The sequence below is a fragment of the Aplidium turbinatum genome, chromosome 14, assembly GCF_918807975.1.
Source record: "Aplidium turbinatum chromosome 14, kaAplTurb1.1, whole genome shotgun sequence".
Taxonomy (NCBI): Eukaryota; Metazoa; Chordata; class Ascidiacea; order Aplousobranchia; family Polyclinidae; genus Aplidium; species Aplidium turbinatum.
In genome coordinates this window covers 6,864,043-6,887,442 of record NC_137485.1, presented here as the reverse complement: position 1 = coordinate 6,887,442, position 23,400 = coordinate 6,864,043, and the positions used below count along the sequence as shown (strand labels likewise).

The 23,400-nt window shown below is 39.0% G+C and overlaps 1 protein-coding gene across 2 annotated transcripts; it reads left to right on the top strand.

Moving 5' to 3' along the window:
• Positions 1 to 1,324: 1,324 nt before the first annotated feature.
• Positions 1,325 to 22,368, top strand: LOC145783461 (uncharacterized). Of its 2 annotated transcripts, none has more exons than XM_082595346.1 (10): positions 1,325 to 1,632; positions 1,980 to 2,143; positions 6,279 to 6,418; positions 7,309 to 7,508; positions 7,837 to 7,965; positions 9,118 to 9,233; positions 9,979 to 10,193; positions 16,737 to 16,925; positions 18,384 to 18,622; positions 21,463 to 22,368. In XM_082595346.1, the coding sequence occupies exons 1-10, from the start codon at positions 1,345 to 1,347 to the stop codon at positions 21,667 to 21,669; spliced, it is 1,887 nt and encodes a 628-aa protein (XP_082451472.1). In that variant the 5' UTR covers positions 1,325 to 1,344; the 3' UTR covers positions 21,670 to 22,368. The 2 variants fall into 2 exon arrangements, with proteins under 2 accessions (XP_082451472.1, XP_082451473.1); XM_082595347.1 differs by lacking the exon at positions 21,463 to 22,368 and adding an exon at positions 19,828 to 19,908.
• The last annotated feature ends 1,032 nt before the right edge of the window (positions 22,369 to 23,400 follow it).

The following is a 23,400-nucleotide window of genomic DNA, read 5'->3' as shown; positions in this document are numbered from 1 at the left end:
CAATAAAACTTGTTGCAGCAAGAGTGATAGAATAAGAAATGAACAAAAACACAGCTGTAGCCTACACTTCGCATTTTTGAAGTTAATGTGGTAAGGCTCCATCCTAAAAAATTACACTTTTTACAGTCATGCTTTATCGCTGGCAATGTAATTTAATAATCACAATGCTTGTGAGATGTCACATCAAATTTTCGACGCAAAAATTCTGCAACTGCGATGGAGACGTTGTTTCGTGATAATGCGATAAAAGGGCTGTGTTTCATTACAAAAGGGTAAACATCGGTCACATTGGCACAAAGTTGCCAGTTCAACGATTTTGGGCTACTTTTGCATAATTGTTTCGTGATAATGCGATAGAAGGCCTGTGTTTAACAGGTCACAATTATACAAAGTTGCCAGTTTAGTGATTTCCCCCCGAAATAAGCTAAGTTAGTTTTATATCCAAGCCGGGAACATTTGTGGGTTGTGTTCTGGTTGATTCGTTTAGTCTCGAACCAATTTCTATAACACAAATACTATATTTGGCCAAATTACATAAATTTTCAATTTTGGGCTACTTTTGAGCTTTTTTCAACTTTTAATGACTGCGCTTTTTTTGAGTTTGTTTTTATTTTTGTGACATATATATAGCCTAGGCTAATTTGCTGGTGACAAATCAGCTTTAAACGAACAATTGACTTGACTTAATAATTTTAAGAACTTGCCAATTGCCAAACCTATTACAGTATAACAGGCCATTTGCTGGTGCCTTAGGTAGGCTACAGTTGTTGAATGCTGATTTTCAACAAGAACAAATCCAAGCTCGGATTCTGGCACATTGAGTCACGAGTCACGACTTAGGCCTACAGTTTATTTTATCTTGTTTGATTTTGGCTTATTTTTAGCCTTTTTTCTACCTATTTGGCCTCAATTAAGTTGGCATATTTTTTTGGTGAGTTTGACCTTTTTTGCAAATTTCAGTCTGGCAACCCTTGTCCAGTATTAGATTTCAGCTATGTTGTTCAAGACATAGGCCAACTTGATTTATGATTATTATTTACGACTTCTTGTTGAAGGGATATAACGAAAAAGATTGTAGTCCAAATGCTTTTTTTTATTCAGTTAGCCTATGTACGGTTCAGTTCAGTTTGTTTTTATTTCTGATCATCACAACGAAAAAACAATATATGACAAACATAGTAGAATTTTAGAAACAGGTAGAAGCGACAAAACGGTACAGCCTACTTTTAAACTTAATGTTTCAAAATTTAAGAAATATTTTTATGAGTTTGTCAAAGAGTTGTTCTATAGTTTTGCTTAAAGACAGTTTTGCTGTAAAGGAACAAAGTTTTTATATTGTTTGAAATGAAAATTTATTTAAGTATTCTGTACACGTCTGCTTATCTTATTTTATCGTTACAAATTTCTAACGGATCTTCTGGAAGCCTGAAATTTATAGATGTCTTTGAAGGAGACACAGTAAAACTTACTTGCAAAGGTCAGGATGATGAAGATGTCAGGCATTCTGAAAGTTTGTTTCAACACGGTAAAGTTTCTTCGGCTCAAGGAACTCTGGATATTTCAGTGTGGACTTATTTGAGAATATCAACAGCTGGTAGTCATCAAATTGCAATAGCATTCAATAAAAATGAGGTATGTCTTCATCACCAAAATTAGATTTTTTATTAAAAATTTCATTCAAAAGTGTTCTTGAAAAATATAAACAAGACACGCCGATTTGTTAAAGTACTGCTAGGCCTTCAGCCTGCTTCAGTCTCATTTATGATGGAAGTTTCGTGAGATTAATATTATAGCTTACATTTGTTGTTAGACTAATAGGGCGTGGGCTCTGGGCCTTCATAGTCCCATGAACTTAAAGGTATATGAATTTCAAACACTTTTTTTTTCTTTTTTGGAAAGCTTATCGCTGTCTGGCGTAGCAATTCATAAAAAGTTTCTGTCAATAAAAACTTCGTGAAACACTTGGTAATTTGTCACAGGACATTGCATCTACAAAAACAAAGGAACAGGAAGGTATTATGACAAACAGTGGGAATGCAGAAGGCGGTTATTGTGTTTTTCCTTTCACTTACGAAAAGAACAATGGGAAATCGCTGTCTTCACACATGTGTTTACCAACTGGTCGGAAAGATGCTGCGTGTTGGTGAGAAATGTCAGTGTTGCCAGATAAGAACTTTTGTTGGAGAAACTTTAAAACTGTTTGGAAAATTTATACATTTTTTTTTCTTTGATGTCGCGAACATGCAGAAAACTTCAAAGTAGACACACGAATTTAGCACCAACAAAAGGAAAAGATAGCGAAACCCTAGAAAAAAGATTGAAATTTTTCACTGCTTCCCTTCATCTTGGTATCAAAATGACCACAAACAAATTTTCTACTGAATTTTCCTTAAAATGGGATGACTCCAGGCAGTAGCGTAGCCAGGAATTTTGAAAGGGGGGGTTTTGACGACCCAGCGGCGGGAGGTCTGGGGGGCCTCCCCCAAAAAATTTTGAAAAATTACTTTGAATTTGGTGTATTCTGAGAGCATTTTCAACAAAAATGTGGGTATGAATATTCCTGTAAAATGGTGCTGTCCGGTGGCATAGCAAAAGGATAAGATCATGTTTTCTTCGGCATTTTTCGGAAATAAAGCTAAGTCTCTATGTTTTCTTGTTGCTAATTCCTGGCTGAGATGTTTGAATGTTTGGTATTGGCAAAACTCGCTCTTTTAATGCAGTTTTGTATAAAATTAGGTAATTTTTTTTTAGACTGAAAGCATCATTCTCAATAGCGTGACGTCATACGCGTGCCAAAGGGGGGGTTGTAACCCCTAACCCCCCCCCCCCCCCCCTTGGCTACGCCACTGACCCCAGGCTTAATTTTTTCGTAACAATTTTTACATTTAGACCTGGAGAGCAAACAACTCACTGCTGATTCTAAAAAGCGCGGGGAAACAAACATTCTTTTTTTCGAGGCGCACTGATGGAAATGCAATTGTAGAATTTTTGAAGCGACAGTGTGTGGAAGGTGGGGGAGGGTTGCAAATTGCGAACTTCTGCAGACAAGAGGTTCCTGGAATGCGGACATTCTTTTTTTTATGGTTGATACAAACAACAAAATCATTTTACCAATCGTCTGACCCCTCGTTCCCATACCGATTTCACAACCCGGTTTCGCGTCTGATTGTTTGTATTGTATTCGCGTCTGTTTGTATTGTCACAACTAGGGTTGAAATATCCGGATATCGGTTAACCGTTTAACCGTTTAACCAAGGCATTTTCACCTATCTGATATCCGGATAGTTTTTTTGTCGGTTAACCGTGTAATAAAAAAGAGAAAGTATTACTGTGTGTTGAGTGTTTTACGCCTCTTTTACAATTTTGAAATCCGATATTTTAGCTATGGGTGGCCAATAGCAATCCCGCAGTTATCTACACTCCGATAAACACGGTGTGGTGACTTCCCACAAGAGGTGAAAACTGCAAAGTCGGCAACATTAGAAGAAATATTTCTTAGAAGTTTGATTGATCTAGACGGCGGCTTTTAGCGCTGTTACGACGTCACTGCAGTCTGCAAGTCTTTCTATTACCACACGTCCTCACCTCACAGTCCAAAAGTTAGATAGACACAAAACGCAGTGAAAGAAGCGTGAGACAGTAGGCTTATATCTTACTTCGAGTGTATAAAAAAGACTGAAATGGAGTTCAAACGTTTTAAAAGTGAAAATCCTGTGTGGGCCTACTTCCTACGTTCAAGAAATAGCGAGAAGGCAAAGTGTGAAACGTGCAAAAGTACTATTTCCTGCAAAGGAGGATCTACAGGGGCCATGAGAAACCACTTGCATTTGAAACACAAGATTCAGGTTGAGGCTAAAAAGACAAAAATGCAAAGTTCTTCTTTGGCAATGACAGACAGCAGTTCCACTGGTACAAGCAGGATTGACAACTTTTTTAAACCAGCCAAAGATTCGTTAGAGAGAATTGTTGCAGAGCTAGCAGCTGTTGACAGAATTTCTTTCAACACAATTGCTACCAGCAATCAAATGAGACAAGCACTTTTATCTAGAGGATATAAGTTACCACAAAGCGTGGTAACTGTCAGAAATCTTGTCATGACATTCTACCACCAACTGAAAAGCAATACGAAAGATAAAATCGAAATGGAAAAAATGAGTACAAAATTCTGCTCTATCACGCTTGATGAGTACACAAGCACAAGAAACAGAAGAAACATGAATTATCTAAACCTTCACTATCACGAAGATTACATTAATCTTGGAATGGCGAGGATAAAAGGCTCCATGCCAGCTAAAAAAGTAGAAGATTTGGTGAAAGAAAGATTGCACGAATTTGGCGTAAAGATGGAAGATATTGTTGCAGCCACCACAGATGGAGCTAGTGTGATGAAACGTTTTGGAAGGCTGGTTTGTTGCATCCACCAGCTTTGCTTCGCAAATGGTTATCATTTAGCTGTCATGGATTTCTTGTATGCTAGGCAAGAAAACGTTGATGAATTGGAAGAAAGCGAAAATGATGAAGGATCGGAACATTTAGAAGAGGAGATGGAAGAAGTAGAAGATGGTCTAGATTTTGTGGAGGATGAAAGTAATGGCTTAAATCGTCCTCTTAAGAATAAAATTTTGCAAAAGCACGTTCAAAGACAGTTCAATACCGAGCTGAAGTTAATTCTAGATTCAAAAACCAGACGGAACAGCCTTTTACAAATGATAGAACGGTTTGTAAAAATGGAGAAATGCATCAGATTGGCTCTTGTTGAAGTTAATTCTCCCATTACAATCAGTGAGAGGGAAACAAAGATCCTCCAAGATGTGGTTAATGTCCTTGAACCTGTCAAACATGCAGTAGATGCACTTTGCAGAAGAGATTCCACGCTGCTGACAGCTGAACGAATTCACGATTTTGTACTTAAAACTCTTTCTGATACTGATTCTGCGTTTTCAGAATGTCTCAGATCTTGCCTTCAGACCAGAATCAAAGAAAGGCGAGACACATGTCTCACCCACCTACTTGAATACCTGCATGATCCCAGATTTCTGATGGATGATAAACTTGACACGTTTGGTGAATTCGGAAAAAGAAGCAAGGTATACGCTCTCGTAGCAACCCTATTGCAAAGGTTACTTGGAGAGGTTGCAAGAGATCCTGGATCTAGAGTAGAAGATGAAAGCAACTTGGTATCAACTACTTCTGCAAGGGTAGAAAGAGGGCCTACATCTTTGAAGGAACAACTAGAGCAAGCCATCATGTCAGCATCTGTTGCTGCTACTGCAACTACTCCACCTTCCAAATCCAATACCATAGAACTTAGCAGAAGGACAATCCGAAAAGAATGTGAAGTCTATGAAGCAACAGTGAAACGGCCGGCCAATCTTCAAATTCTTTATGAAGCGCTGCTTACCATTCAGTCCACTTCTGTAGAAGCAGAAAGAGCATTTAGTGCATGCGGGCTTTTTGCTACAAAACTCCGGTCTCGCCTAAACGATTCAACTATTGATGCGTTGTGCTTTATTGCAAGATAACATGTGTATTTTAGTGGTTAAAAGACTAGATATGCTGCGACAGGGTAGCTTTCAGTGTTCCTTCCAATATCCGGTTAACCGGATAATAAAATTAGCCTATCAAATATCCGTATATATCCGTTATCCGGATATCAAGCTTTTACAACTATCCGTTCAACCCTAGTCACAACGTTGACGACTGTTTCGCAAATTGTTTTCGGAGTGAACAATGAACATTGTTTGTACTACGTATTATATAGGCTGTCATCTTATTAACTGTATTCAATTCGGCCCATAAACTGACTGATTGCGTTACGGTTAGAGTATGAAGTTTTAGCATAGGTGTTTTTTTTCTTCTGTTTTTTGTTTTGTTTTTTCTCGTAGCCTACTATTTTTCTAGGCCATAATGATTTTGATATTTGAATAAAACCATAGGATCTCACTTGACTATCGCAGCAGTAAAGAACTTTTTGGTTTCATTATTACTGAACTTAAGCTTATCTTGTTTCATTGCAATGCCGATGCTTGACAATTGGCACATTAAAAACACGGGAAGCAGCTGACTCGATGACTAGTAGCCTATAGTCTTTCGCTGCTTCCTGTGTGTTGTGGAATCTAGATTGGTTTGGTGCTATTTTATTCGCATTGTTTATAATTGTAGGCTACCGTATACTATTCACTCTATTCTCGCAACAGACAAAAGAAAAGTTTTTTTCTCTCTCTTTCAGAGTCAAATGTTAACCTCCATATATCTTACTACTTTATTATATACTGTAGGTGCTCTACCACAACAAATTTTACAAAAGATCTAAAATGGGGATTTTGTCCTTGTGCTATTCCTCGAGTTGGAGTTCGTTTGTTAGCTGAGTACGGAACAGACCCAGGGAGTTACTGTACATTTCCCTTTAAATTCAGAGGTTAATTGATTTTTATGTAACCTGTATATTTATCTGTAAAAAAGTCATCCGTCTAACTCTAGAAGCACATTTGTATGAGAAAAACATGTTGGATGGCTTATCTGCTTAACTTTAATGCATGACATGCAAAACGCTTGTCAACTATCAATCAGCATTTTAGCAGCATTTCCATCACAAACTAAATTAAATTGTTGTAATAGCGCAAAAGGTTTGCAACAATCGAAACACTTGGGATCATCATCATCATTTTCAGCCTGTGAGAGCCCACTACAGAGCGTAAGCCTTCCCCTTTTCATGCCAATTTACATGATTATGTTTAAAATGCCAATTTACATGACTTGGGATAGGATGGGTTAATATTAAAGTAAACGTTTCGTCCTCAAAGCCTAGATTTCCAGATTGGACTTTTGCTTGCTTTGGCTAAGTAAATCCCTAGACATAATCCGGTCGTGACTTTTTACGCTTGCTAGGCCTATAGCTTAAATTGCAGAGTACAATGCTTGGCTTTGATTTTGACGTAACAGTGATGCTTTTGAAATTAGCCAGATAGTGAAAGCGTTAATAGGGCGAACAGGCACTTTGGATTCTTATTTAGTTTTGTTAGAATTTACATTTAAACTTAAATACTTTTAAACTTTTTAAGTTAATGCTACTCTGCGGTAACAAGCTTTTCCCAGACAGCAAAATCTGTTCTTTTTACGTACAAGATTTCAAACGTTGAATCGATGTAAAAATGAAGGATTTTGCTGTCTGGGTTACTCGGCCTAGGTCAAAAATAGAGATAAAGGAAACTAGGGGTCGATTGGTAGTGTAGGCCTACTGTAATTCTGTATTTAGCCGTTGGGATGCTTTGTGTGTTATAACAACTTTTGTTATTCACCAAAAATAAGGTACTGAATACCACCAGTGCATTGCCGGGGGCAGCAACAGGTGCTGGTGCGGTACTGTTTATGACGTGTCAAGGTACGACAAATGGGGCTATTGTCCCTGTGAGGGGGCTATTTTCAAGGGCCAATGGAGCAAATGGGGAAAATGGAGTCCATGTAAATGTGGCGAAATGACATATCGTCAAAGAAGGTGTCACAATTCGGTAAGTAACATTGCATGCAGTTTACGAAGAAATTTTTGTAATTGGTTTTTATTCAAAGACAAATAATTGGCAATAAATTAAACGGATCTTTGATTGGATTTCATCCATTTAGCCTATTATCAATTTTCAGTTTGTGATATTCCAAAATTACTTCTCTTCCAAAGCTATACAACACTGTTTTATTCAAAATTGATGGCACAGAGACATGGGATAAGTTTTGTGAGTGAAATTCAGCTTACGCTTTTGATTCACCAAAACATGGTTTTTGAACACGATTTCCTCAGTCATTAAGTTCATTAAAATTAAATCGTATTCAACTTATACGTAGTTTCAGTTTGTCAATATCCCCACCGGAAGAAGTGTCTTGTGTGAAGGTGGTTACTCCACGGACGCCGCTCTGTGTTCCTGTGGTCGGCAGCGATTTGAAAAGACTGATCTCCATTTGCTCAGTCTGAAGGTATTACTATCACTGTATCATCATTTCTGTAAAAAAGTATAAAACAATCTTTCTGGAAATGTTTGTTCTTACGCAGGCGTTTGCATTTGCTCTGATTGGTTGAAATGACAATGCAAAAAATTGCTTGAAATGTATTTTTGTACATTGTTTTCAGATTATATCCAAAGCTTTGAAACGAACAGTTAGTTCAATCACGTCTGAATTTCAAACAAGAAGTCACTGAAAACAATATTAATTTTTTTCATTTTTAACCTGAAAGTAGTGGATATATAACATAGCCTACCGAATTTGCGATTAAAGCGTATGTAGCGCCTACTCGCTACCGTTACATTAATTTAAAAGTATCGCTGCTATGTGATGCAACAACTATTAAATAAATGTAGCGCCTGCTATCACTATGGTACTAAAAAGAAACGCGCTACTGCTGCCTTTGTTAGTGACAAAATTTTATTTATTATATTTCTTAGCCCTGGAAGGGAATTGTTATTTTTTTTCTTAAAATTTTGCTTAATGTCAGACTTGTCCATCCAAAGGCTTTTTTCGAAGGACGTTCAGGAGAATTTAGTCCTAATATAGATGGAACAATTTATCAGGGACGTTGCTAATTTATAGGCAACAAAAATAGCGAGCTTGCAATAACTCAAGACAAACATCAGAAAACCAAAGAAGTTTGGGACAATGCACAACGCTGGCGAGATTTACTATTTCAGTATCTGGATTTTCGAATGCCGCATCGGTTGTGAGTTGTGACACATATTCCACATCAACCACAAGCTAAAACTTAGCACAATGAACTATTGTAACCGGGCTTACGTCAATGGTTCAAAGCCTTTCTAAGTAGGTTCGTAGGACCCATATTACGAAGTTATGAAGCATCAGAGCAGGCCTTTTCACTCCAAGGATAAAGATTTCCAAAATTAGCCTATCAGCAATTCACCAAAGTGTTTATTTTAAGATAGAGTTGTAGACTTTTTTGTTTACGTTTTTTATGTTGTATGAAAAAACTAAGAATTTATTGTCCTCTTGTTGGGATATCGGTTAGCTCATACTGCACAGTAAATTTTTTCGTTAACAAAGTAGCCTAGTGCTGTGGCACTATAATGATAACATACAAAAATATGGAACAGAAACTTACATGCGACGCTTTTGTAGGATCGAGTTGTGGTGGGAGGAAAGAGGAAAAAATCTACATTTGCAGACCTTGTCTTGTTTAATCTCACCGCTCAAGATTCTGGACTGTATTTTTGCAATAACAGAAAATTATCAAGGTAAAAATATACGCTACAGTGAATATGATATCGAAAGAGGGAGACGAAAGAAAACGCTCTCCGTAGGCTGCTTTTACCCTGCGGGTGTAAGCCGTTCTGCAAGGCCGGCCTTAAGCTAGTGGGTAGACGACCCTTATCACAAAAGAGAAGGCCGTGTCTGTCTCCCTAGCCCGTACCGGTTTTCAAAATTTCGCAGCCCGGCAGCAAAATTCCGTTTACCGATTCTCCTATCGCAGGCACCATATCTTCTCAGTCCTAACTGGCACACCAGCCATTTCCTGGCGCAAGTCGCTTGTGTCATTACGCCATGCCCCGTTTATGCGGGTTGTGGCAGTCCGGTTATTGAAGGTCTTCATGATCTGGCATAATTTATTTTTTGTCAGTGGCTACTTTTGTTTTAGCGCTGGTAATGAAAATAAATGTTCAAAGACACTTCAAAAGTAATTGATAAAATAAGAGAACTATATGATATAAATATATTAATACTGTATAATCATTTTTGATAGAAGCAGGCGCTGGTTTACCACATTACACATTCTATTTGGCATGGAAAGTCCATGTAAACACAGTGTAGAGTTGCATGGTGGCTTAGGTAATTACTGAAATACTGTTTTGAGTGATAGGTTGGCCAAATGTTTTTAGGGTTTAAACTTTAGCTAAAAAATCTATTGATGTTTTTTTTTCTAAGTTTAAGTATGGCGCTTTAAGTAACATCCAGTAATTTTAAGCATAACGTATCTTTAAGCATTCCGGTGCACCAAAATCTCAAATCAAGTCGACAAGCTGTTTACCAGTTGAACGTTGTCAATCTACACAAAGCTTTCCGTGTTCTGGAAAATTTTGGAGAGCAACCGCCGATAAAGCCAGGGAAGTACAGAGACGACTGGATAACATGGAAATGGACTGGATGGCAGAGGTGTGACAGATGTGGTATTTTTACTGGGGAAAAGAAAAAATACGGTAATCTTTATTATTGAAACTGCTTTATCTTTAATGTGCTTTCTGAAAAGTTAATGGTAGTAATTTGAACAAAGAAAGTGTTACGCTTGTAGGTAAACGTAAAGGAATTGAAAAAGGTCTCAACACGAGTAGAGCTAAAATGAACTAAGGACAAATCATTGTGTGGCTACCAAAAAGTCCTGCTGCCGTAATTACCAACTACTCACAGCCACAGGGCGGCACGACGTAATCAAGTGCACGTGACCCGGTGCAATGCACTAGGCAATGACCATAACGCAAAATAAACGTTACTAACTGTATCACTCCTCCTTTATAAGTTAACACTTAGCAGTAGAAATAAAACATTACAGCTAAGGGAGGGTGATACTAATCAAGTATTCACGACTTAACATACACAATATATATAGTGTTTCTGACAGATCACTGCAATAATGGTCGTATTACAATTAGGGTTAGAAGCACATACGACTAACAAACGTATTGACTAAGCCTGATAAAAATCAGGTTTGCGTCTGTTTCGAACTGGATAGCGTCTCTGTGGGACAGCTTTACTATGCCCAGAGTGTTCATTGGTATCGGTCGGTTCGGAATCTTTCTTTGGACTTGGTGCAACCTTAACTTTACTTGAATCAGAAAAATCACTTTTACTTTCAGTATGAACGTTTTGAAACCTGGGCTGAAGTTGATTTATGTGTCTCTTCCAAACGCCTCGTTCCGTTCGTACGTTGTACAGGACACGTCCCCGTCTTTTAATTACCGTACCCGGGAGCCACTTCGAACCAGATGCATAGTTTCGAGCATAAACCAATGAACCTTCTTCATAGCTTCGCTTATGAGATGCAGGTTCTTGTTTTGAATTACTCTTTTCCTTTGGCGAGAACAAGGACAATAGCGTTTTCGGCTGGCGCCCATGAAGAACTTCGGCTGGAGTCTTCCAGTCGAGGCATGGGTGAGGTGTGCTTCTGTACGTTGTGACTACTAAGAGATGAGCATTTTGCTTGCTCACTTCTCCCTTATAGTTTTTTTCCATCGCTCTTTTGAAGGTTTGGACGAAGCGTTCCGCTTCGCCATTTGATGCAGGATGGAACACTGGCGAGGTGATGTGATGTATTCCTAACTTGATGCAAAATGTCTTGAACTCTCCGGACGTAAACTGGCTTCCGTTGTCTGAGACAATCGTGTCCGGAGAGCCTTCTATCGCAAAGATTTGTTGAAGTGCGCTGATCGTTGCTTTAGAAGTTGCCTGTCCGATGTTCTGCATAGAAACATAAGGATATTTTGAGTGTGCATCAACGCAAATCAGCCACATCTTTCCTAAGAAAGGTCCAGCATAGTCGAGATGAATCCGCTGCCACGGCTTTTTAGTTTTCGGCCATGCTTGGTACTCTTTGTCCGGAGCTTTTGCGACAAGCCTGCAAGGTCCGCACGACTTCACCATCTCTTCGATGCTTTTGTTCAACTGCGGCCACCATACGTATCTGCGTGCCATCTGCTTCGTTCGGGTGATTCCCCAGTGACCTTCATGCAAGAGTTTTAAAACTTGTGCCTGCAAACATTGCGGAATTATTGCTCGTGGAAAACCGTCACGTTGTAATAGTATAACATCGTTTTCTACCCACATCGAGTCTTTATACGAAGCATAGCAGCGAAGCTTATCATTGTCAGGTAATCTTCTAGGCCAACCGTCCTGGATATACGACAGAACTAATTTTAAGACCGGATCGTGAAGCGTTTTTGTTTTAAGCTCGTTCGAAGTTAAAGGTAAACCGTCCATGGTTTCCTCTACAGAATGCGAAACCTCCGCATTCTCTCGCTCCTCGTTTTCATCAAACGCTTTGTCTACCCCCATAGGCAATCTAGACAGTCCATCTGCATTACCATGTAGGTTAGTTGGTTTGTACTGAATATCATATTGATATGCCATTAAGGTAATAGCCCATCGTTGAAGACGCTGAGCTGTTAGGACTGGTAGATTCTTTTTTGGTGAGAAAATCGAAACTAGTGGCTTATGATCCATAATTAAAGTAAACTTCCTACCGTACAGGTATTGGTAAAACTTCGTTACTCCATAGGTGATAGAGAGCGCTTCTCGTTCAATTTGTGAGTACCTCTTCTGCGTTTCACTCAAAGTTTTCGATGCATGGGCGAGTGGACGTTCCACACCATCGTGCTTCTGCATCAAAACTGCTCCTATTCCGTACTGGGATGCATCGGTGGCTAGTATGAGTGGTTTGCTCTCATCGTAGTGACTTAGCGTGGTTGCATTGATCACGTCCTCCTTCAATTGTTGAAAAGCGAGTTTGCAATGTTGTGTCCACCTGAACACTGCTCCTTTCTTCAACAAGGAGTTTAAAGGTTTTGCCTTGTATGGAAGATCTGCTATAAAACGACCATAATACAGTAAGTTACATACAGTAAGTTAATACAGTATAATACATGTAGTTAATTTTCCCTAAAAAAGCTTGAAGTTCTTGAAGGTTTTGCGGTTGGGGTAATTGTTTTATTGCTTCGGCTGATGTGCTCGACGGTCGCTTTCCGTCTTTGTCGATTACATGACCAAGATATTCAACCGAATCCTTGAAAAATTCACATTTTTGTACTTTAACACAAAACCCATACTCGCTTAAACGATCCATAAGCTTCTCTAAGTTATTCCAATGATCTTTTTCTGTCGGTCCCGTAATTAAGATATCATCTAGATATGCTGCTACACCAGGGATTCCCGAAATCATTTTATCCATGCAACGTTGAAATTGGGCTGGGCTTGACGCCACACCGAAACACATACGATTGTATTGGAAAAAACCAAAAGGTGTGTTTATGACACAAAGTTTTTTTGCTTCGTCATGAAGCTCTAATTGCAAGTAAGCATCCGACAAGTCAATTTTAGAAAAGTACTGACCTTTTCCCAGCGATTCCAGCAACGTGTCCAACGTCGGCAACGGATGTTGATCCACTTGTATTTGCTGGTTCAGTCCCTTGAAATCGCCGCAAATTCGTATACTTCCATTTGCTTTCGACACCGCTACGATCGGAGCTGCCCAGTCGCTATAATTTATTGGCTGCAAAACGTTGCTCTCCACAAGTCTGTCCAATTCTTCTTTGGTAGCTTGCTTTTTGGAAAATGGAATTGGTCTTGGTTTGGAAAAAACGGGCTTTGCTTCCGGTTTTAAGTGTATAGAAACTTTTGTCTTAACACATTTCCCAAGATCAGACGAAAAAACTCTGGAAAATTTGCAAGTTAAAGCTGAAACTTGCCTTTCCCTCTGCATTAGCAAGGATTCTTCTGTCTGCTGAACTTGTGAAGATACGAGATGTTTTTTCTTGTCTGAAACTTGATCTAACACCGAAATACCCTGACTGGTCAAGCCAAAACTGTCACTCCAGTCTAGACCCATTAGGTTTGTGCCTTTGTTTTCATTTAGTACGATTAACTTCATCCTTGACTTCAGTTGACAACCTATTTTAACATTTACGAAGCATTGACCTTTAACATGCAAAGGCCTACCACCATAAGCATGAAGTGAGGTTTCTGATGGATAGCACGTGGGAGAACCTAACTCGTGGTATCCATCTAACCCAACCATGGAACATGTTGAGCCAGTGTCCCACTGGCACGTGAACGGTTTGCCGTTAACTTCTGCACGGATCCAAATTTGCTTTCCGATGCGTTGGTAAGCTTTTGAGTTCCGCTTTTCCTTCCATGGAGGTGTCTTTCGAATTTGGTTGCAACTGCTTACATGGCCTATAGCTTCTACTCGGTCTTTCTGCTGGCGTTGTAACCCCTTTGCCTGGCACACAGATTTGATGTGCCCTTTTTTTCCGCACTTGTAACACACGTAACTTTTGAACGGACATTCACCCTTAGAATGTTTAGAAAAACAATCCTGACATGACTTCCACGCCTTGCGACCTTGATTTGTGGAACCAACTGAAGGTTTCTTTGCGGACATCTTATTAACGACAACTGCTTCATCTGATGTCCCTTCCCCTCTTAGGATGTTATCGGTTTGCACAGTTCTGATATAAACTTCAGCTTTGTTGAGAACATCATCTAGTGAAAAATTTAAATTCGTCAAGCATTGACGCCTGACTTCAGGGTGTGGGGTGTTTAATACAATAACATCTCTAATCTGCTCGTCGACATAGCTGAGATGATTGCATTGCTCACTTTTGCATATAAACTCACAATTTTGAGCAAGCCCTCGTAAAGTTGCTGTCCAATCTTTATAAGACTGACCCACTTGTAATTTACAGTTGTAAAAACTATGGCGCGCTGCTTGAACATGGATGGTTTCTTTAAAATGCGATGCTAACTTATCTGAAATTTGTTTGAACGATTTATCACGTACATTTTTGTCACCAAAAAGATTCTCAATCAAGCTATACGTCTCAGGTCCAACCCAGGATAACAAACATGCCTTTTTCTTGTCATCAGTTGCAACATTGTAAATGTCCATGTGATGCAAGAACTTTTGCATATACTGTTTCCATTTTTCCTTATCCCGGTTGAAACTTTCAAACTTTGGCGCTGATTCGTTGGTTTGCATTCGACTAATGTCATTTAACATTGATAAAAACTGTTCCTGCTGTTTCTCCATTGTGGCTAGCATTGCTTTGACTGTTTCTTCCATGACTAATTTGTGCAGAAACCACTGCGACAATGTAATAATCTTCTCACTTCGGAAAACTGCCACGTAGATTCTATTTTACTTCTGACACCACTGTTACGCTTGTAGGTAAACGTAAAGGAATTGAAAAAGGTCTCAACACGAGTAGAGCTAAAATGAACTAAGGACAAATCATTGTGTGGCTACCAAAAAGTCCTGCTGCCGTAATTACCAACTACTCACAGCCACAGGGCGGCACGACGTAATCAAGTGCACGTGACCCGGTGCAATGCACTAGGCAATGACCATAACGCAAAATAAACGTTACTAACTGTATCAGAAAGTTTCTTTGGAAGCTTAATCGAACTTACAAAGCTTCTAATAGCCTAAGTTATTCCTGGCAGTTCCGCGTGCTTTTAGAGGTTTTGTACTGCTGACGCTGGCAGGTTACCGAGATTTGACAGAGCAAAGTTTTCTTTATGTTGTCTTAATTAGGCCTAATCCATCCACTAAGTGACGCTGAATAAAGACCAGTCCTGGAATGCGTTGCTCAAACGAACACCCCAAGAGCCGAACCAACTTCGCTTGATCTTGAGGTTTCTTCGTCTATACCAGGGGTCATCAACTGGCGGGCGCATGCGGCCCTCCACGCTGATTATGTGCGGCCCGCGAAAGGTATCAGCGTACAAGTACAAACAAAAATATTTTTCTTGAGGAGTTAAAGAGCAATAAGGCAAAAATACTTTCCGGGAAGCAAATTTTTGCTTTGCATACGATTCCACAGACCGACCAATCAGATTGTGTTCTAGGCGGGGGTCGCTTAAAGTTATTTCAATGCGATGTCCAGCCCAACTGTCCCAGTGGTTAAATAAAACGTCTGTTTTCGAATTTCGGAATTGTCTATGAGCATGGGGTTGCTGATTTTAAGTTTGTAAATGTCATGTAAACACTAGTGTGCGTTTCACCGTTATTGTGTTTCACGACATCACGAGCAGTGTTCCCTTCATGCAAGTTTTTGTTGGCAAAATAGGTCGGTGTGCCAACTCAATTTATAATAAATTGGAAAATATTACATAAAAATTTAAAGACTTTTTCTGGTTGTGTTATGAAAATATTTAGTTTAGTACTGCAAAGTGTTTTAATCAACAATTCTTGCCACGCTGATAAGCACCGCAAGTGACCTTTGTCTAATAATAATCAAAGAAAGACGGTTTTGTAGACTCTCACAAAAAAGATGAAGAACCGACGCATTGCCTTTTTAGAGGGAAGACTGTTCATGAGTTACGATAGAAACGTTTTTTCGTTGATTTCCACAAGCGTTTGGTTTCATGGTGCCTGGTTTCTTTTTCCCTGTTATTGGAGCCTATTTTTCGCTGATATGTTTGCAGGTGACTATTGTTGCCTGTATTGCGATGCGTCTAACATTTCCTGGTTTACTGAAACTATTAATTGCAAGATATTTTTTGTGAAGAGAAGTGACAACACCTCTCTTGCTTGGCGATAAATATTCTGATGAAACCGCTCGCCTCGCTATAAGTGCGCAAAACAAGTGGCCTCGTTTATTAGGCATTGTTAAAAAAGTCAAAAGTGTTCCAAAAGGAGCTTGGCCTGGCACTCTGGCAGTAGCGTTGTTCGATTAATTTTGTTGCTGCGGTATTCTAACATAAATATGAACAACATGTAACGCTGGATACTGGGTACGAAATGCGTTCTTTTCTAGCATAAGAGTCAACCTACCTAACATTTTATTAGTGCGGCCCGCCACAGCTCTCCTTAGTGCCAAAGTGGCCCGCATGCAAAAAAAGTTTGGTGACCCCTGGTCTATACAGTAAAGTCTGAGCTAACGGGGCGGACGTGTAAAGACTTACGCTGGTGTCTAAATACAGTTTCTAAAGAATTTGGTATCTGTTGTACAGAAACTACATTTTTTTAGGTTTCTGTTACACCAAACAAAAAGCGCGTCATGGATTGCAAGAACATCTCATCTCCTGCCGTTCTTCAATGCTTCCGCCAGCTAAGCTTGCGCGGTTGCAGAAGTATCGTGATTACATTGTTGTAAACACCTGCAAGGAGCGTTGTCACGCCAGTCGTGTTGGTTTTTTTCTCATTAAAGCAAAATCAGGTAACCGGTATTTTGTTTTGTAGGGTCAGGGATATACTGTTATCACCACGATAACGGTAATGATAACCGATATCTCATAGTAACAGTTAGGCTTTACTCGATTCCCATGTTGTAAGTTCCATCAACGTCCGAAGGTGTTAATTTATTCAAATCAGGACAAAGACCCGAAAAGCAACATTTTCTGAATTATTCACTAGAAAAGCGGAGGATGGCTTGCATGAGAATCAGCATTTGCCGTACAACTTACGTATTTCTAAGCTGAACCGCCTTTCTAAACGTAAATCCGAACCCGGTGCACTGGCCGACTCTGTTTAGCACACTGTTGCATCCAACAAAATTGCTGAGTGTAAAGTTTTGGGAAATTTTGTTGAGGGCTATGAAGTCGGGCACAAAATATGGGCTACGTCTCCGACTCCTCGGTTTATAAGTGGCCGGATCCGGCTTCCGACGACTTTCATAAAAACTATCAAGAACCAACACTTCTAATTCGGATTAATGTTTTCTTGCAGGAGCAGCATATAAAATTGTGATTACTTTCCTCAAATAAAATTACCTTACCTGTTTAGAACAAAATTCTTTTGCTGTCAAACCGGGCTGGTTTGCACAGCAACAAATTACAATGCTAAAACGTTTTAGAGCTTGCTTTGACTTGAGTCTACAATCCCTTGGCGGAACCAGTAGACCGTGGTCGTCTCGTTGCTTTCCCTGTCAGCACGAAAACTTGTTTCACTTTTGCAGTGTAGCCTATTTATAACTTGTATATTTGGAACATGTAGGCTCTGTTCCAAGCCATGTCCTGGCTAATAAACCAGGGATTCTCAATTTTTTTTTTATTGTCCTACCCATGGCCACCTGGAGATGCGGAGTGATTTGTCACATTTTGCAGATTTTGATTACAGCTACTGCTAGTGCTTGACTGATATTTTTTGAAATGTTTTTGCGGTTTCCTAACGACAAAAAACTTTTTTGTTGCCTTGGGAAGCAGTAGCAAATGAGAAAAAGTAAGTTGAAAAACGCAAAATCAGACTGTTATTGAAAATTAATAGTCTGACTAAAATCTACAAAATCAAATTTTCTTTGTTTTTCAACACGTGAGGATGTTAAAACCTATTGTGTTAACTGGGGAAAAGAATAAAGAAAGCGTAAAAATCTAATTTTTAGAAAAAAATTATTCAAACGTTCGCCCAAAGTTAGAAAAACCTGGAAATTTCTGCAAAATGTGACAAATCAGGCTGTATCTTTAGGTGGCCATGTCCTACCCTATTCCAGAAAACAATTTTCTATGCGACCTCTTGGTGGGCAGTTTACAGTGTAAATTACCCACAGTAGGCTTGTTTTCCATTTGTTTAGCAATCGTAAAATTATGATTTGCCACCCTGTTTTGTGTCGCAATCGCGACCCATAGGCCTATTTAGGAAGCCCTAAAATCAACCATTGATTGATTGATTTGTGCAATAGGTGAATTCCCTTCACTTCCTGAACCAGCTGAGCGATTAGTGCGTCACGTGTCTGTTGGAGATACTGCTCGTCTCCCGTGCATTGGTGCCCATCCACTTCTTCCCGTGACATGGCAATACGAGAAAGCTGACGCACGCTCTCCGCTCTACCCGATATTGCGTCATAAAAACAAAAAAGAGTATGCAGTACATGGAGGCGAGATAGGGAATAAGGATGAGTTGATATTGCGTAACGTAGCGGTAAGTAAATTGATAATAACTCTACCAACAATACTCTGGAATCATCATCATCAACAGTGTCATAGCCGATGCGGCCTTTGATGAACTAGATGCTCAGTTCGTAAATTTTTCCAGTGTTCCCTTTGTCGCGCAGTGTCCCAAAGTGTTCTTGGTTGGCTGAATGATGTATTGAAATTGGATATAAATGTTGTTCGTTGTCTGCCACGAGCACGTTTCCCGAGAAGGCGGCCGCTTAGACAGAGATTTTCGAAATCTTCTTTTCTGATAATGTGACCGAGAAATTTGAGTTGCCTTTGAGTTATGTTGTTCAATAGTTCCTTGTCTTGATGTACCTGGTTTAAAACTTCTGCCTTTGTGATGTGATCAGTATATGAAATCCTGAGCATTCTCCTGTAAAACCACATTTCAGCTGCTTCAATGTTACGCCTAGTTTCTGTGTTGAAGGTCCATGTTTCACAACCATACTGGAGAACAGACCACACTAACACTTTGAGAAGTCGCACCTTCAGAAGAATAGAAAGCTTGCGATCCAATAGAATAGGTCGTAGTCTATTAAAAGCGTCTTTAGCTAGGCCTATTCTTCTTCGTATCTCTCTCTTACATCGTGCGTCCGCTGTCAAGAGAGAACCAAGGTAGTTGAAAGAAGACAACTCTGGAATAGACCGTTTTAAAAAAATCTTTACTTGCTCTGTAGGATGTTTCATTTTTTAAGATTTTTGAAGTCAAAAATCCTTGGAGTCTAATCAGATCAGATTTTGGTCATATAGCCGATCCAAAATATTTTTTCGATCGGGCGAGTTTTAGAGGGTGCGCAGGCCCTCCAAAATGTTTGAAACATTACAGCGCGGCAAAATTTGCAGGAAGTATGCGATATCTCTGTAACTGTAAGAAATAGGAAGATACGTAAGGTGTCAACTTTGGCGGAATGGTCAACTTTCTATCTGCCCTTAATATATTTTACCACCCTGTCTGCAACGGAAAAAAGTTAATTGACAAAAACTGCTTGTTTTCATAGTTTTGATGTTTTGTTCCCAGTTTTACAGAAGCAAAACGCTTTCTAGTAACCACAATGATAACAAATTATAGAGAGCAACAAACCTTATGTGCTAAGGCATATAGAGTAAGTTTAGGCTACAAGTGTGCATCAAATTTTACACAACAATGAAGTTTGTTTCCGGAAAATCAATAACTTCAAAAGCTTGCAGGAGATCTTTCTGAAACAAAGTCAGGAAAGGAACATCGGGGCAAAGGATTGGGATGGATCATAATAAAAGACGGGACATAGCACTGAAAACTTCGAATTTATGTTTATTGTTGGAAGTTTTTTACGTAATTTAACGTCGAAAGTAACCACACATCATTAGCCAATCTTTAAACATTGTGTTCTATTTCTCTTGCCTTTAATCGCACTTTTTTTTCTGTTGGTCGTCACTGCTTCGAATTTTTATGTTTATTGTTGGAAGTTTTTACGTAATTTAACGTGGAAAGTAACCGCTCACACATCATTGGTCAATTTTTAAAATATAGCTTGTTTTATTTTTTCTTGCCTTCAATCGCACTGCAGTATATAACCTGGTAAAATTTTATTTTGTATGTTATTCGCTCTGATGATGCGCATTGTCATGGTGCGCGAAACGTCAGTGAAGCAATAAACCATTTTGTTTGTTGTTAATTTTACTTTTAATTTTATCAGAGGAACGTTGCAACTAGTGCGAAAAACGATACTTGAGACAAGTAAATTTCATTTACATGAAACATACATTCAAAAGAATGTATTTCGTGTCCAATAGTCCGCATAAGTTGACATCTTACACGTCTTCCTATCTCTTTCCGTTACCGATACATCGCAAACTTCCTGAAAATTTTTCCTCACTTCAATTTTTCAAGTTTAGGGGGGCTGCGCACCTTCTACAAGTTCGTCGTCAGATCAAAAAACTATTTTGGATCGGCTGTATGTGACCAAAATCCGATCTAATTAGACTTCAAGCATTTTTGAAAAAATGAAACATCCTCATTGATAGGCATATGCTCGATCCCCTGACGAGTCTTACCAAAGACTTTTCAAAAGTCCTGTTTGGCACTTTGGCACGTTTGGCCAGCAATAGAATGGATTTGGATGATAATGTAGGCCTACTCATTTGCACTTCTGTCCGGTTGACATTGTCTGCTGTGTATAGCACTGAGAAGCAACGCGGAGTTGTAATGGATACAACGCTTTATTATCATAAACATTTTACTTATGAATAAAATAACGACGAGATTATGAAGCGTACAACTCTAACAACTTCTTCAACAACTCGTATAACTCTAAAAGTTAAGAAACACTTACCATTTAGCGGCACCTAGTGGATGGGATAATTTAAAGACAGCAAGCGAAAGCTTCACTTTAATCTCGGTGAGCGGGCCTGCGTCAGTGGTTCAAAACGTCTACAAGTCTGCGACACTTTGGGTCTAAGCTTCGAAAAGGGTTTTCTGAGTCAGAGAATTAAGTTACTTGCAGTTAGCTGATTTAGTAGCCTATACTATTCATGTGTTTAAGAAGTGAACAGTATTTCTGAAAAAAACAAAAACGGAATGTAGCCTGCACAGCATTGAGTTTCAAGTTTAGCCGATTTTTTCAAAGTGGAGAAATCTTAAAAAATAATCATCAGTGTTTTTATAAATTTTATAAAGCTTGTTAACTTTGAAACCGAAACTTCTAGAAGCCTGATATGCAGCAGCGTTATAGTAGCTTATGAGAGCTCTTGCAAATTCTAGTAGCCTATGGTAAGTTACCTGTTGTCAACCCTTTGTTTCGAACTGCGCCCTGCTTTTAACAAGCTTTCCTTTGTTTTGCGCAGGTGAATAGCGCCGGCTACTTCAGTTGCTTTGTGAATAGGACTCTGTCTGTGAGTTACAGTGTGGTTGTGGATAAACACTTATTTGAAATTTTGGAAAAGGGAATCGATTACACGATATATATTGTATTGCTTTTAGTTTTGTTTATATTTGGAGGAGCTGCATTTACTGTGGTGAAGTCCTCATTAACGTCTAAAGCGAAATACTGATGATTGTCATCGTGTGTTTGAGGGAAAACTATTTAGTTATGTTACCTCTTCAATTTAGTTTCTTGTGAATTAATGTGACAAATCAACACTGAGGTTGTAGTCTATAGTAGCCTATATGCTGACTGCTGAATATTTTTAACGTTAGAGAGATAAACATGCGTGACTCTTCGTTCGTCAAATCGGTAACAGGCCACGTACAACTTCAGTACATCTATAGTAAGCGTGTAGGAAACTACCTTTGTAATCTTTAAAAGGTTTATAATTGCATGATAATAATAATAATGGGGTTGCAAGGACATTAGTGTTTTTCACCATGTTTATTGTTCAGTGAGCTCTTAAACTGGCGGCATCAAAAGTGGTTGTTTGTGATATTTGCAGTTTGTGTATTATTTCGTTGTTTTGGATATGGACAGCTTTGTCTGATGCTTTGTTTTGTCGCTTGTACCTATTTCTAGACCTTTGCTATGTTGACGTGTATTGTTTTCGCTGTGATGGTCAGAAATAAAAACAACTGAACTGAAATAAATTATATTAATAGGCTATGGATGGTTAAAAACGGTTTTTGTAGTTGCGTTTTTTTACGATTTTTGTTTTTTTCACAATTTCCAATCGTTTCATACATTTTTTCAAGTAACAGCTGTTTTCATTTATCATAACAAAGAACTGTAAAATTATAGCTGCTAAAAAACTTATTGTAGGCTACCCTAATTTTCTGCAATTTTGACTAAGTTCTGTAAGTCACAAGTGTGGCCACATGCTCCGCAAGTGATTACAATAAACCACCCAATTTCAAGTGCTACCAGTAGCCTACTGCAATGATGAATCCTGGGAAATGGTCTTAGTGGTGATCATGTTCAGGGATGTGAGTCAATTCAATTTACTTTTCTTTGTTGGAACGCAAAAGAAACGATAATAATACAACAATAAAACCAACAAAGGGAAGTGTGAAAAAACCGTAGCCTAATGGTTAAAAAAAACGAAAATAAAAAAAGCAATGGTTTTTTTCCCAAAAATCTGTTTAAAGTTGAAATGGTAAAAACATGTTTGCATTTTTGCTTTTTTGAAATATCTGTTCAGAAATAATCAGGACAGACATAAGTTACCAAAATAAAACTTTGTTAGCCTACTAAACTTTTCATCAAAATCTTCTTTTGACCACCAATGAGCCAAAAGCATTCGTAGTGTGTAGTTTAGCTAAACCAAAGAGCCACATGAAAGAACCACTCACTGAATTCAACACCATTCGTCATAAACTCATAGCACATGACTAGGGGACTGTGTTCCGAAAGCTCGTAATTCGATATTGCCACAACTAAATCGTCCGTCCAGATAGGTCAATTGGTTAGCGCGTCACTTCTGGAACGAAGAAACTTCAACATCAATAGCGGCGCTGGTTCGACTCTCGGGGTGTGCGCTTGAGCAACGCACGTTGAGGACTGCTCTCCATTCAGCGGCATCTAATGGATGGAATAATTCCCCGGCAACAAGACTTCAACAATCGGAAACTTCACTCTGTCAATCTCGGTGACCGGGCCTGCGTGAGTGATTCAAAGCCTCTACAAGTATGCGAAACTGCCAGGATTAAGCTCTGCAAGAAGCTTTCCCAGTCCGAGGATAAAGATTCAAGCATCAGGCTTAAACAGATTGTTAGAATCTACACTGTGGAGTTGAAAGAAATTTGGCACGGTCGCAACACCTTCAGAAAAATTTAAGATATAAAGGGAAAATAAA